Source organism: Perca flavescens, chromosome 17 (genome assembly GCF_004354835.1).
Source record: "Perca flavescens isolate YP-PL-M2 chromosome 17, PFLA_1.0, whole genome shotgun sequence".
In the NCBI taxonomy this organism is placed as follows: Eukaryota; Metazoa; Chordata; class Actinopteri; order Perciformes; family Percidae; genus Perca; species Perca flavescens.
Window position 1 is genome coordinate 31,810,214 of NC_041347.1, and position 15,000 is coordinate 31,825,213.

Sequence of the window (15,000 nt, forward strand, 5' to 3'; positions counted from 1 at the left end):
AATTGTCACACACCCTTGATTTGAGCATGACGTCCAGCAATCTGTCGTTATCGCTACTCGTTCAGCTTGAGAAAGCGACAGCTTCACATCATTCTTAGTACTTTCGTACAATGCAGGAATAACCTTTTCTGAGAAGTGTGGTCGGCTTGGTATTGTGTACCTTGGCTCCAATGTTTGAATCATTTCACGGAATCCCGGATTTTCAATCACACTGTAGGGTCGCATGTCTTTGCAGATAAACTTGGCAATTGTTGCCGTGATGTTTTTCGCCCGAGATGAGTTTTGGCCTAGTCTCTGGCTAAACATGCAGGCGAGACCTGAGGCTTCTGCAGAGTTGACTTTACCTTTTGCTGCTGTAGCAGCGGGAACGCTGCAAGAGGTGCCTGGACGGTCGGTGTTGTGTGAAATCCCATGGCGCCTTAGTATGTGGTTGGAGAGATTTGTCGTGTTGCCGTTGTACTTTACTTGACCTTTACATATCCTACAAACAGCGAGCGACTTATTTAGAACATCTCCGTCTTTGCAAAAGCCAAAGTGTTTCCACACACTGGACCACAATGGTGGCTTGATAATTTCTCGCTCGTCGGCTTCTCCTCTGCCATCCGCCATGCTATGTTTTTTTGTCTTTGCGCCTTTGCGCTGCTGCTGGCGCGGGGCGATGACGTCACGGATAGGCAGACTGAATCGAGTAATGTTTAAAGCCTTTATCATTAAAAGTGCTAAGAAAAAACATCCATAGTCTGACGTGCTTAAATCCAATGGGTTATTTCCTAGTATCAATACAATTGATTTATTACATTTTAAAACGATGTTAGATTGATGTATGTCGTCCAAAAGGCCAACTCGCCGAGCACAGATCGATGTAGTTGGATCACAGGAATATAAATCGATACATCGATGTAGTAGATGGATCGTTACACCCCTACTAAACATGCATTACCTGCAGGCCGAGGCCATTTCATTACGTATTTTCCTAACGGAGATCTTCTCACACTCAGAACACACATTTCTCCGTGCCGCTCACGCCTGCTCCCGTTGATTTCTACACTCTATTCCGTCCCTATCACGTTACCAACCGTGAAATTGACTCCCGTACCGTGGGACTCCCGCGGGACTCCTGCGGGAATTCTGGAGTTCCGAAAAATTGTCACTCTTTAATGTAGTGTGAGAGAACTTGGGGAGGTTGAAGACAAGTCGAGCTGCTGCGTTCTGAACGAGCTTCAGGGGCCAGATGGCACATGCAGACAGGTCAGCCAGGAGGGAGTTGCAGTAGTCTAGACACGAGATGACTAGAGCCTGAACCAGAACCTGAGCTGCCTTCTGCGTTAGAAGGGGACGTATCCTTCTGATGTTATGCAGCATGTATCTACACGATCGGGTAGTTGCAGCAATCTTAGCAGTGAAGGTTAGTTGGTTGTCAAGTGTCACACCCAGGTTTCTAGCAGTCTGGTGGGGGCTTCCACAGAGTTGTCAATTGTTATAGTCAGGTCTTGGGTAGGAGAGCCCTTCCCTGGAAGGAAAAGGAGCTCAGTCTTGTCAAGGTTAAGTTTCAGATGGTGTGTGGACATCGAAGAAGAAATGTCAGTCAGACAGGCTGAGATACGTGCTGCTACTTGAGTTTCAGACTCAGGAAAGGAGAGAGTTGGGTGTCATCTGCGTAGATGTGATAAGAAAAGCCCTGCTAGTGAATGACACACCCGAGAGAGTTGGTGTGCAGAGAAAAGAGCAGGGGACCCAGGACTGATCCCTGAGGAACCCCAGTTTTGAGTAGGCAAGATTCTTTGATAGATCCTCTCCAAGTTATCCGGTAGGTTCGGTCTGGCAGGTGAGCAAAGAGAGCCCAGAGCCTGAAACACCCAGATCCTGGAGTGTTGAAATGAGGATCTGGTGGTTCACTGTGTCAAAGGCAAGGTAATAGAGGTCGGGTTGCGGAAATGTTGCAAACTTATGCAAGGTTTGTAGTATCTCCGATAGGATACACAGACAGGAATGGAGAAGCAGCACATTTCCAGATAAAGACAAAGAGCAGTGCAAGTAAGATATCAGATATCAAGAAGATATCAAGTCCACTTAACTTCCCACTTACCCTCCCATGAATACTCCTGCATAGACTAATTTGTCGTTGTCCTCTGATGAGACTGTCGCTGAAGCTGCCTCTTCACACAAATGCCAATATTAAATATAAGGAGGTGATTGGTGTTGGCTACAGGTGAGGAGGCCCCACTCTAGCTAATCCCTCAACAAAGCACCTGGACAGTTTTTAAGCACCACTCCCCAACTCCACACTCCACACTAAGCTAGTCTGATTACCCTAAACCGTTTCAGTCACCTTTAGTAAGACCACAAAAACCTGACCAAAAAAACATATTTTACGATGCTAAAATTACTGTTTATTTACATAGAGTCTGGAGGGTCTAGCTAACACAATTTTGCGGACTTGTTATGTTTAAAAGAAGGATCTTACTCTTACAGAAAAGTTGACCTCCTTAAAAATCCTTTCAATAATGTTGTCAGACACTTAGAATATTAATCTGAGCCTGTCAGTGGCAAAAAAAGCACTTTTATGAACATAAATATCCAGCAAAAACACACAGCAGAAGTACGCTAGAAGAAGCAGCAGAACCCACAGTCAAAGCAGCAAAGACATAAGGCAAGCAACAAAAGCAGCAAAACCAAGTAGCAAACAGCAAAAGACAGCCGAATGAGCAAAAACAACAGAACAAACGCAGTCAACTTAACCTTAAGACAGCAGATCCAGTGACAGTGGGCAGAGTAGCCTAATAAAGTAAGTACTTATCTTAATATCTAGCTTTCTAGCAGTAAGTCTCCTCAGAAGTGCACTCTAAGTCTGGTCTGATTTGAGCTAGCTTATATAACTGTCTACAGGTGAGGAGGCCCCACCCTAAAAACTGCATGTTGGCCTGTTAACACAATTTGCAACGCTAGCATGTTAGCTCGACAGCCCAAAAACAAAACCAAGCACCTTTAGCATGGTAGCATTTTGTTAGCATGTAGTTAAAGCACACAGATGATCACATTATAGTTTCTCTGAGGCGTGAGGTGTGTGTGTGTGTGTGTGTGTGTGTGTGTGTGTGTTTGTGTCACATTCTGTTTCTATTACCTCACACTCTTAACACACGTCTTTCGCTTACTTTCTGGATTAATAATCTTAGAATCTCACATCTAAAGGGAATTCATCTGGATTATATTTAGAAATTACATATGTAACGTTTATAAATTAAAATGCCAACTCCTCGAGTTGTTGAGTTGTGTACTCACATTATCATAAATGTTTCCAACAATGTCCAAACCCAGAAAAATCTATAATTTTATTCATTTGGTCGCCTGTCGATGGCATCATATCCCTTTTGTGCATGTGTCAGCCTAAATAATCTCAGTTTGAAGCCACATTTTTATGGTTTTACCTCCTGTATTTTGAACTGGATATGGATTCTAGTCGCCTTTAGTTGTCATCTGGCTTCTGGATTTCAAACCAGCTCTGTGTCATCTTTGTGTGGGCGGCATGTTTATATGAACGGTGTCTGGCGAGTTCCGAGCAGCAGAGGTCTGTTGAGATCCACAGTTTTTCATTGGTCAAGTTTTATTCCATGAAGTATAAGAAAGCATCTGTCTGTCTGTCTGTGTGTCTGTCTGTCTGTCTGTCTGTCTGTGTGTGTGTGTGTGTGTGTGTGTGTGTGTGTGTGTGTGTGTGTGTGTGTGTGTGTGTGTGTGTGTGTGTGTGTGTGTACAGAGTGACCATGCTGTCTCGCTGACTGTTGCTCCACCTGTCTTTCAGTCGGGTTGATTGATTGTTTGATTGACAGCCTGATTGTTCCTCCAGGCCTCCTGTGAGTCGAGCGGCGCCGCAGCCAGAGAAACTCCAGAAGAACAACGTCTCCAAGAAGAAGAGACTGGTGGAGGTATGGCCGTCTCTTTATTCTTAGCAACAAAATGGCGCCACACGAGGTACGCGTTCCGAGGAGAAGCTTACCCCCTTGGTCTGTCCCAAGGGGGTAAGCTTCGCTTCAAAACTCGAACCTCCTATGGTGCCATTTTGATGCTACAAACCGATCACCTCCCGTTAGCATTCCATTGACACCCATTCAATTTGACGTCACTTTGACAGCGAATAACTTTTCCTCTGAAGCGTTTAAAGACTCTATTTGTCCATTGTTTATTTCTGAAGGAACACGATAATGTATAAAAGGCTCCATTACCTTGTAGCTCACGTTATGGCTCCGTAGCAGACGTTTTTGTAAAAGTAGTCTAACGATTGGGTCATAACCACGAGACTTACTGTCACACAGTAGAGGAATTACCGTATAGTACAGGAGAAGCTCACAGGCAGTTTGGACTTCCATTAGCTGTTTAGGTTTGATTACTAATGTTAACTAGCATGTTAGTGATCAGTAATTAGCCTGTGTCTATGTTATCTCCTTACATATACCTACACTCTCTGTCTCTGTAAGATTGGGAATGATTGAGATTTCTCTCGGCACAGCTACCAGAAGACTTCACACTTTCAGACACGTTGCTCACGTCACATCTACGTTGTCTCTCTCAGTTGGAGGCTGCTAAGTAATGCTAGCCAGCACCGGAAAAGTGACTTCTGATATCCTTGTAATATCTGTTGGTCCAGTTTATATATGTCAATGGTCTGTCCCCCCCCTATTTACGCATCTCCCCCTCTCTTGTAGGACCTGGTTTTGGATCATGTCTTTGGTTTTCGGGGCTTTGATTGTCGCAACAACCTGCACTACCTCAACGACGGCACCGACATTGTCTACCACACTGCCGCCACCGCCATCGTCCACAGTCTCAGCAATGGTAATCATGGCAACGCACACAGTCCTAACACACACTGAGCTCTTTAAAACCAAACCAGAGAATTTCTTAAAAAAAAATCAACCATTGCATGAAAGCAATGTTTCTGCCTAAAGTTGTCCAGGAGTTGCAGTAGTTGACGGACTCGCCTGTTTCTGCAGTTGGGAATTGAACCTGCGACCTTTCAGATCAAAGTAATGTGTTCATGTGTCTTCTTGTGCTGCAGGAACTCAGAGTTTCTACCTGGAGCACACTGACGACATCCTCTCTCTGACTGCCAACCAGCACCCGAAATACAAGAATACCATCGCCACCGGACAGATCGGTACACTGAGAGAGAGAGAGAGAGAGAGAGTGTGTGTGTGTGTGTGTGTGTGTGTGTGTGCATGTGTGTGCGCGTGCATGTATGTGTGTGTGTGTGTGTGTGTGTGTGCGCAGCATACGTGTGTATGTCTATCTGTATGTATATATGTGTGTGTGTGTGTGTGTGTGTGTGTGTGTGCTTCTGCGTGTTTGTGTGTTTCTCGACTAAGTCTTCTGAAATAAGTGAGTCCTGCTTGTCTCTCCTCTGCTTCATGTTTCTTGCTTTTCTTTTGTCCGACTGAGAGAACAGAAACAGACACTTTGCTTCATTCAGGAAGCAGCAGCAGCAAAATGATTAGTTGAGAGGAACGTGATGTAATTTTTCCTGAAGGGATGGTAGAGAGGGGGATTTAGTTTCTCTTCATCTTGGATTTATATTTAATTTTAGCCTTCCCCTTGTAAGGTTTATTGTATAAAAAAAATCAGTAATAATAAAATAAGAAATAAAGTACTAATACAGACACACACGCACACACACGCACACACACACACACACACACAGACACACACACACACACAAACACACAACTACAATTGTGGCCAGATATGGAAAGTAACAAATTACAGTTACTCACGTTACTGTAAGTGTTTGTAGTTTTTAAAATCTGTACTTTTACTGAAGCATGTTTTGTTTGTAAGTATTGTACTTTTTAATCCATGTCCGGTACTGAGTATAAAAAAAAAAGGTCTCTAACGTTAAGTATTAAAGTAAAATGGACAGTGATATTGCTTTGTGACCTTATCAAATCACAAAAGACTGCAATTTAATTAAATAAGTATAATATAAATACGTATATCTCCCCCCGCTATTAAAAAGCAACTAAGTAATTTTACTCAGAGTACATTTTAAAAGCTTCTTTTTACTTGAGTATATCTTTATACGAGTAATAGTACTTGTACTATCTAACCCCCATCACCTACATCCGCCTGATTTAAGCCCCTAAATATCTCTCTTTACTGTCATGGCTGACGCTGGCCTGCTTTTTAACAACTCACTCCAGGTTTTTGTTTTGCTTTGCTTTGTTTTTGTGCGTCTGTGTTGTGGCCGGCCATCATTTCTCACCACCACTCGCACAACACCTCAGGTGACGCCGGTGAACTTCCAGGTAAAAAGCAAACCGCTGCACTTGCCGCGCCCCGCACACACCCTGAGACCCAGACACCGGCGGCACAATTAGTCCATCAGGACTTTGAGTAGTAAACTCAGGATTCCCTTCATTCAGGCGGCTGTTGGTTTCAGTTCAGCTCGATGAAAGTCAACCAGCACTGACCTGAAACATTTATTTATGTCTGTTCTATTATATTCTGTCTGTCTGTCTATCAGATGATGTTAGGAGGGCCAGCATTTGAATGTGCCGGCCGGCCAGTAGTTATCTGTCCCAGAATCTGTCAGTTGAGTTCAAATATCAACAATCTTTGCGCAGCGCTGCGTTCTACACCTTTGATTTTCATCAATGCAAGAAGCCAAATCTAACTGGAGCGCTGACGTTGGTCTGGTTCTCGGGGTGTTTGCGGCGCTGCATTGATCCCTCTCACTGCTCTGTTTCTGTTTCTCTGAATCTCTCTGCATCCTCTCTCTCTCTCTCTCTCTCTCTCTCTCTCTCTCTCTCTCTCTCTCTCTCTCCTCTCCTCGGGTGTCGGGATCTTTCCGTAGGCACCACTCCGTGCATCCACGTGTGGGATGCGATGAGCAAACAGACGCTGTCCATCCTGCGCTGCCCCCACACCAAAGGCGTGGGCTACGTTAACTTCAGCGCCACGGGGAAGCTGCTGCTGTCTGTCGGAGTGGATGCTGAACACACCATGACTGTGTGGCGCTGGCAGGAAGGTCAGATAAAGATAAGATAAGATAAGCCTTTATTGTCTCCTATAGGAGAAATTCATCTTGGGCATTCAAGAGAATCAAAATGGCGACACATTGCGCATAAACACACAATAAACATAAAGTTAACCTACATAGAAACATAATCCTACATCATCTCATCCAGTGCTTCAATGAACATATAATGAACCTCACACATTACACAATACCCCCCAAACTTTCCTCACAATCAGAGAATAACAGAAGAGAACCCACAACACATCCTCCCCCTCATATTGCACTTCATTTTGATAATAATTGCACATTTCCCTTTAACTCACGCTGTGGTCAATAACTTCTGTAATGCACAATGCCCAATTGCATAATACCATATCAAATATTGCACCAGTACCCTAGCAGGCATTGCACATTCTATAACCATAATGGTAAGTACCACAAATATTATTTAGTAGTATTAGTCACACATACATAACTGCACTCGGATGAGTAACTGATAAAATACAAACAGTCAGTTAGTGGAGGAAACATTCAGATCTTAACTACTAAAACCACTCTGTTATAACTGGGGTTGGGTCTCATTTGGCTTTTTTCCGATACCCGGTGCCTGAAACCAAACCAAACGGAGCCCCGGAATGTAACTAATTACTACTACTCCAGTACTGTATTTAAAGGTCCCATGGCATGAAAATGTCACATTATGAGGTTTTTTAACATTAATATTAGTTCCCAAAGCCTGCTATTATATGTTCCCCCAGTGGCTAGAAATGGTGATAGGTGTAAACCGAGCCCTGGGTATCCTGCTCTGCCTTTGAGAAAATGAAAGCTCAGATGGGCCGATCTGGAATATTCTCCTTATGAGGTCATAAGGAGCAAGGTTACCTCCCCTTTCTCTGATTTGCCCGCCCAGAGAATTTGGCCCACCCATGAGAGAGAGAGAGAGAGAGAGAGAGACATCATGGCTTTCAAACGAGCAAAGTGGCAGTTGGTCAAGGCCACACCCCCACCCTCCACCTTGCATAGTTCCCCTTTAACTACATTTTCCTGATGATACTTACACACTTTTACTGAAGTTATATTTCGACACAAAACCAACTAACTTCTTTAACTAATCTTTCTACTTTAAACTGTCAAAGAGTGTACGGATGACACAATGTGAGTAAATGATGTAAGAACGTTCATTTAGATTCAAATGAAAGAAGTAAAACGACATTGGTGTCGCCGCTGCAGGATCCAAGGTGTGCAGTAAAGGCGGACACCCGGACCGGATCTTCGTGGTGGAGTTTCGGCCAGACTCGGACTCCCAGTTCGTTTCGGTGGGAATCAAACATGTGAAGTTCTGGACGCTGGCGGGCGGCGCTCTGATGTACAAGAAGGGCGTGGTGGGAACGGTGGAGGACGGCCGGATGCAGACCATGCTGTCTGTCGCCTTCGGTGCTGTGAGTTACCTGCTGACTTCTCAGTGTTTTCGTACAGGACACGGCTCTGACTAATTACATCAAAGACCGACGCAGACTTACCTTTGCACGGCAGCTGAACTCTCGCGAAATAACATACAGTGACAAACTGGCCATCTGGAATTTGGCGAATGCCAGAAGGGCCGCCCTCTATGGGCGACTGCTACTACTAGTAATAACAATAATCTGTCTTTGGTTTATTTTGATAAGTTATTTTATGCATGCAGCCAAAAATATTCAGGATTGGAGTGCAGCGAGCTGCGTGGGAGGGTTTCTCTCGGTACCCAGTTACTAATTTCAAAGCTATGTTATCGACACTCAATGCGTGTACTACCCAGAGGCTGAGCATTGCTCTTTCCATGTTTTTGAGGAGCTGTTATATTATGTGCTGTGCTTAAACCACAAGCCGTTATATTAGTGAAGAATGTGGCTTTAGTGGAGCATATCATGCCATTTGTTATTCGCATATGTCACTGACTGTAGCGCGTAATGCGTGTCCTTTCAGTGTGTGTTCTAAATTTTTGCATTCTCTGTCTGTCCTTTTATCTCAATGTTTGGATGAGGTTGGTGTGGTTTGAAAATGGGCCGGTGTGTTGCAAATGCCAGGGCCGTTTTTTGATACCAGTCCGTCACTGATAACATGTGACACACAAATCTATCTTGTCAGGCTTTAGGTATTCTCCACAGTGCTGTGGTGGAAGGTCTGGCTACACCACAGATGCATTCTGGGATAGGAGAAAACAAACGCTCTGGGTTGTTTGCATTTCTTTAAACCAATCACAGTGATCTTGGGTAGTGATAAGCTCCAGACACAGCTCTGCTAAATAGTCTCAGAAAGGAATTTGTTTTGGTGGAACATTTGAAACCCGCAAAAGAAAACTCCTCATACAATTTGAAATGAAGTGAACTGTTGACACAACACAGTAACGTGAGCTATTTAAATGAGCTGATACATGGTTAAACCTCATTGGCTCTTACCAATGTATCTCTGTGTGTACTTTGTCCGCAGCAATCCCACCAATCGGTCCCAAAATCTCCCAGTTAGAGAGGAAATGCCCTAAACATATTCTTTGGTAATCTTTACAATCATTCCCAGAAAGAATCGAGCAGGTCTGTCTTGTTGCACCGTCCAAATGTTTTTAAAAACTGGACATTTTCAGCGTGTAGCTTGCTAGCTCGAGGGTTGTTACCCAAAGAGAACGGAGTTTGTGAACGGCAACACAGAGAGCAGAAGGGGAAGGACTCGCCTGATGTCAGGCAATAATCCTTAAAATCTACTTCTGTTGATCCAGATTAAATTCGCAGCAATGACCGTTCTACATACGGGACATGACTCTGACTAATCAAATCAAAAAGAAACGGAGACAGCTGTGAAACAGAAAGATTACGAAGACCCGAAATCACAGGCTCAAAGTATTTATTTTGTGTTTGTATATTCAATTTCATTTTCCTCATCCATTTCTTCAACAATTTTAAATGATTCAAACATCCGCAGTGCTTCTTTAACTATGAACTGTAGGAAACTACTTTCTTCACATGTGGTTTCTCTCCTGTGTGAACTCGCATGTGCTTCTGCAGATCGCTGCTCTGGCTAAATCTTTTCTCACAAACACTGCAACCAAAAGGTTTCTCTCCTGTGTGAACTCTCATGTGCGTCTGCAGATGGCCCTTCTGACTAAATCTTTTCTCACAAACATTACAACCAAACGGTTTCTGTCTTGTGATAGGTGGTGATGATGATAGATGACTGTGTGCGTCTGCTTCTGATCCTCCACAGTCCTCTCCATCAGCTTCTGTTTCCATCTGTTGAGGCTCGGCCTCTCTGCTCTCGTCAGCTTGGCTCGGACGGAGCTGTGACGACGGAGGTTTCTCTTCGTCATCTTCCCTCTTTGAGAAATCGGCCTCCTCCGGCGCTTGAAGCTGCTCTGCGTCCTGACTGATGCAGAGTTCCTCCTCTTCCTCTTTAATGTGTCGCCTCTCTGGGTCATCCTGGTCCAGACCGCGGTTATTATAGTGACCTAAAAACGAAAATAAGCAGTGAAAAATATTTTTTATTAAAGGTGCTAAGCGATGTTGGGTGATGTCACTTCTTGTTGACATTCAAAGTATTGTCAAACAAAATGGAGGCTAGCTCAACACTCCCTCATCCACTCCCCTCCCCCTCCATTCTGCGCACTAACCCCCCCCCAACCCCCACCACCAAATCCTTCTTGTCGGTTATTGGCTGGAACTCTGTTTGTTATGTTTAGTGGTGCAGGTTGGCGCCGTTTGTTTTTGTTGGCGTTGGTGGAGCCCGGGCTGTCTACAGAGACCACCGTTTTTTACAGTGTGTTCAGGGGACAGGCAGCTAGCAGATAGTGAGGAGATGTTTTTTTTTACAGTGTGTTCAGGGGACAGGCAGCTAGCAGATAGTGAGGAGATGATTTTTTACAGTGTGTTCAGGGGACAGGCAGCTACCGGATATTGAGGAAATGTTTGCTGTACGTGACAAAAATGTTGTAGCCTAAAAAAACGTGTGACATCACTTAGAGCACCTTTAACTGAAACTAAATAAAAACTAAAACCTTCAATAGAAACTAAAACCGAAACTATATTGACAGGTTAAAAAACTAGTAAAAAATAAATTAAAAATGAAGGTAAATCATTACAGTTTTTGTTTTTTAACTTTAATATTTCACGACTGAGAAATGGAAACGGCTAGCCTGGATGCCAGCTGAACTTAGCCCCGCCCACAACATTCGAGGTCGGGAAGTTCGGTCTGGACTTGATCCGTTGAGGAGCAATTATTGCCCGAACAAGGTCTGTTCGGACCAATCAAATTGTCGGACCGATGAACTACAGTAACAGAATCAACCTCGTCACCAAAGAGCACTTGGGTTGAATTTTTTTACAACAGGTGGCTGCCGCTGGAGAACTGAGTATAGAGATGTGTAGATTCCACCATCACGTCTGTTACAGAAGATATCGACAGCGTTCATTTTAAAATCCTCAACCGGTCTGTCTCAAACCAGCTGATGGTGTGGCTGTGACTCAGAGGCTGGTTTTAGAACGTAAGAGGCTTTACCTGTTTCAACGGCCAACAGAGAAGTCAGCTGGTAAAGTCAGATATAGCTAAACTATATGAATAAAATGATCATTAATCCATTTTATTTCTGCGTTACAAACAGCTTTGCGAAATGGCAGAGTTTTAGACGGAGCAGAGCCTAAACAACCGCCGGAAAGCACGGTAGCGTTACTTGGTGGAGCGAGATAGAGAGAGACCAGAGAGAGAGAGGCCCAGTGGCGTTAGAACAAAGCACGGTAGTGTTATATGGTGGAGCGAGATAGAGAGAGACCGGAGAGAGAGAGGCCCAGCGGCGTTAGAACAAAGCCGTGAATCAGAGAAATAAAATGTGTTTTCGCCGATCCATCTCTAGAAATGCAACTGTAGCAAGCATGTCACTATCACTAATGTTATCCACATTCATATTTACACACAACAAATGATATATCCAGCTTCAAAAAAGTCTAAAAGTCTGAAGTTAGAACGAATGCATTGTGCAAAGAGTGGTCGCTATGGAGACAATACACAGTGTTGAGTTCTGTTGACAGTTGAGTTGAGTTCCGTTGCTCTGATTGGTTGTAGGTCCATCCAATGAATGCAGAGGCATTCTCTTTCCTGGTTTGGTTTGAACATGCCCCATAATCACAGTCCAATGGAACAGCTTCAGACACACATTCTGACTAGAATCTGAGTAGGACCACGTCAGGCTAGGAAACGGCATGAATTTCCGTCAATTTTATTGTGAAGGAAGGAAGTACGATCCGGTAGTTTTGACAGCATTGATGGGACTTAATAATCCCGAAAACCCCGCAACGGCCAGTGTTTATAGCGAGGAGATGGGGGGGGGGTGTCCGGTTATGGCCGAGGGTAGTGCACGGCTAATTCACCGGAGATAGCGTACTTCAGCCAGCTCTTGTAAAGTAAAAACTAAAGTAAACCATTAAAACTACATACTAGTTTTACACCATTACATTAACTGAAAACATTAATAAATAATTCATATTTGTATTTGAACAGATATTTGATAGAACGTTAGCCAATAAGTGTCCGAACGTGGACACAGTGTTGCTAAACCACAGAAACTGAACAGATTTGACATGAAATGGCGCTGTGCCGTAACTATTTCACATCGGACATTTAAGTAGCAAAAAGATTCAACTTTAAACATCATGGCTCTTAAGGTGAGGAAGTATAAGAGGATTCTCTGGGCCGAGCGGGAACTCACAGATTAGGGTTAGGACCAGCGAGACAAAACAGTACTGCACATATTCAGTGGTCACATATCACCATTAATGTTGCATCCACACACACACACACACACACACACACACACACACACACACACACTAATACACAAACACACAAACACAGGGGCCGGCCCAAGACTTTTGGGGGCCCTAAGCAGGATTTGGACACACCACACAGACGCACACACTCACACATATACACACAACACACACACAACACAACACACAGATGCACACACACGGACACACACACACACACTCAAACACAGACACACAACACACCACAGACACATACACATACACACACTCAAACACACAGACACACACACAGACGCACACATACACAGTCACACACACACACACACACACACACACACACTAATACATCCATGTGCTATTGTTGTTGGACACACACCAACCAACCAACAGTTTGCAGGGCTGCGGTAGAGATGCTCGGCCAAAAGAAAATAATGAGAAACACCGCTACTTTTAAACATTATCAAAGATGTGGATATCACCAGGTTTTTGGATATGCACAAACATCACAACACTGATCTTTGATAAGAAGGTGGATGAAGGAATGAAAGAGGGAGGCAATAGCCGCAAAACGGTTACCCTACATGGACACAGTTACATCATTTATTTTAATTGAGAGACAATGTATTAACATCAAACCAAGTTTGGATTTCCAAAGCAAACAAAAGCTTCTTTAAATGTCTCCCAGAGAGAAATACATTTGTATCGTCTGCAAAAGTGACACATTTTAACAATTTGTTAACATTGCATATATCGTATAAAAAGGGTTAGGGTCACTATGACACATATAATAAATATAAAGGCTGAGAATAACCTGATCTGTGGAGATGAACTTCCAGTAGTTTGTCCTGTCTCTCCTTTCCTTTTAAACGAGTAAGTTCCTCCTTCTTATCTGCTATTTTTGTTGCAAACAGCCTGAATATGTCTTCAGCGGCTGCATCCAGTCTCTCTTTCACCAAGAGTCTCACCATTTCTGCTTTTGACACGGAGGTAGACATGACCACAGACACCTTGTCTCCAGAAAAAAATGTCCTTAACAGAAAATACTGATTCAAAAACAAACAAGCAATAACTGCTGCTGTTGCTAGGTTATCACCCTGTCATTCCATTTTTCGCTCTCATTGAGGTTGAATGGAGACCATAGTTCTTTATTCAAATGAGGACCACTCGAGAACCAATCAGGTCCGCGTGTTTGTGTTTGGAGGTGGGAGTAACAACAAAAGTCTGACCAAGATGGCGGAGGTTATCAGAGCTGTAGCATGAAAATTTGTACGTGATTTAAATGTTTCTACACGAACATTGGTACTTATATCAACACAAATTGTGATGACACACAAACTTAAATGAGGGCACACCCACCACTACATAGACCACTGTAGACCTATATGTTAGTTTAAACACACTTTTCAGCTACCCGACAGGCTAATCGCTAGCATGTTTGGACATTGGATTTCATTGTAAGCCTAGCCAGGCAGCTAGGCTACTTGTGCATTTGTTTGATTTCATGTTTTTGTTGGCGAACATAGACCCTTGTATCAACACAGATTGTTGTTTATATGTCACACAAACTTAAACAGAGCAAACACACCACCAAATAGACCACTGTAGATGTTAGTTTAAACACTCAAAATTATTCAGCTGGCCGGCAGGTCAACCGCTAGCATGTTCGGACATTGCATTTCATTGTAAGCATAGCACGGCAGCTAGGCTACATAGCCGGGTAACAGCAAACTACCTGATAGCTACCTATGCTACCTAGCTTCAACCCTCTCTGCTACCTGCCTAGCAGCAGGTGTTTTGTTCGGTCTTGCATGTTGTTTTTGTGACCACGCCCCCGAGGCAAAAGTTTGCTGTCCGAAAATTCGTGAGGTGTTTTGCTGTGTGAAAACCTACCGTTAAACAAGTGCTTTACTTGAGTGCAATTTTGACGTTTAGTTGTGTAACCTGTAGGGATGCATCGAATCCAGGATTCAGATTCGGCCGAATATTGGGCTTTTTTGACTTAGAATTTTTTTCCACCGAACCCTACGCTTGCACTCCGCGCACTACGCTGGTCTCCGTAATGACGGCACCGTTGATGACTGGAAGGTGTTTACGTTGGTGGAGCGTTCAATGCAGCAGGCTGTGAGAAAGTGGACATGGAACTGGTGAGCAGAAAAAGTTGTTGTTTGGCAGTACTTTCAGTCAAAAGAAGACCATTCAAGTCCAGCT

At 43.7% G+C, this 15,000-nt stretch overlaps 2 protein-coding genes across 2 annotated transcripts in view; one reads left to right on the plus strand and one right to left on the minus strand.

The window, feature by feature from the left end:
* Positions 1 to 15,000, plus strand: part of LOC114571786 (echinoderm microtubule-associated protein-like 6) — a 181,344-nt gene that overhangs the window by 157,123 nt on the left and 9,221 nt on the right. Inside the window, 6 exon segments of the mRNA XM_028602978.1 lie at positions 3,842 to 3,920; positions 4,698 to 4,827; positions 5,051 to 5,149; positions 6,273 to 6,293; positions 6,842 to 7,015; positions 8,237 to 8,445. Of these exon segments, the coding sequence (XP_028458779.1) occupies positions 3,842 to 3,920; positions 4,698 to 4,827; positions 5,051 to 5,149; positions 6,273 to 6,293; positions 6,842 to 7,015; positions 8,237 to 8,445 (712 nt within the window).
* Positions 9,864 to 13,853, minus strand: LOC114572641 (zinc finger protein 271-like). Its single transcript, XM_028604350.1, has 2 exons — positions 13,604 to 13,853; positions 9,864 to 10,481 (listed from the first exon to the last, which is right to left on the minus strand). The coding sequence occupies exons 1-2, from the start codon at positions 13,785 to 13,787 to the stop codon at positions 9,970 to 9,972; spliced, it is 696 nt and encodes a 231-aa protein (XP_028460151.1). The 5' UTR covers positions 13,788 to 13,853; the 3' UTR covers positions 9,864 to 9,969.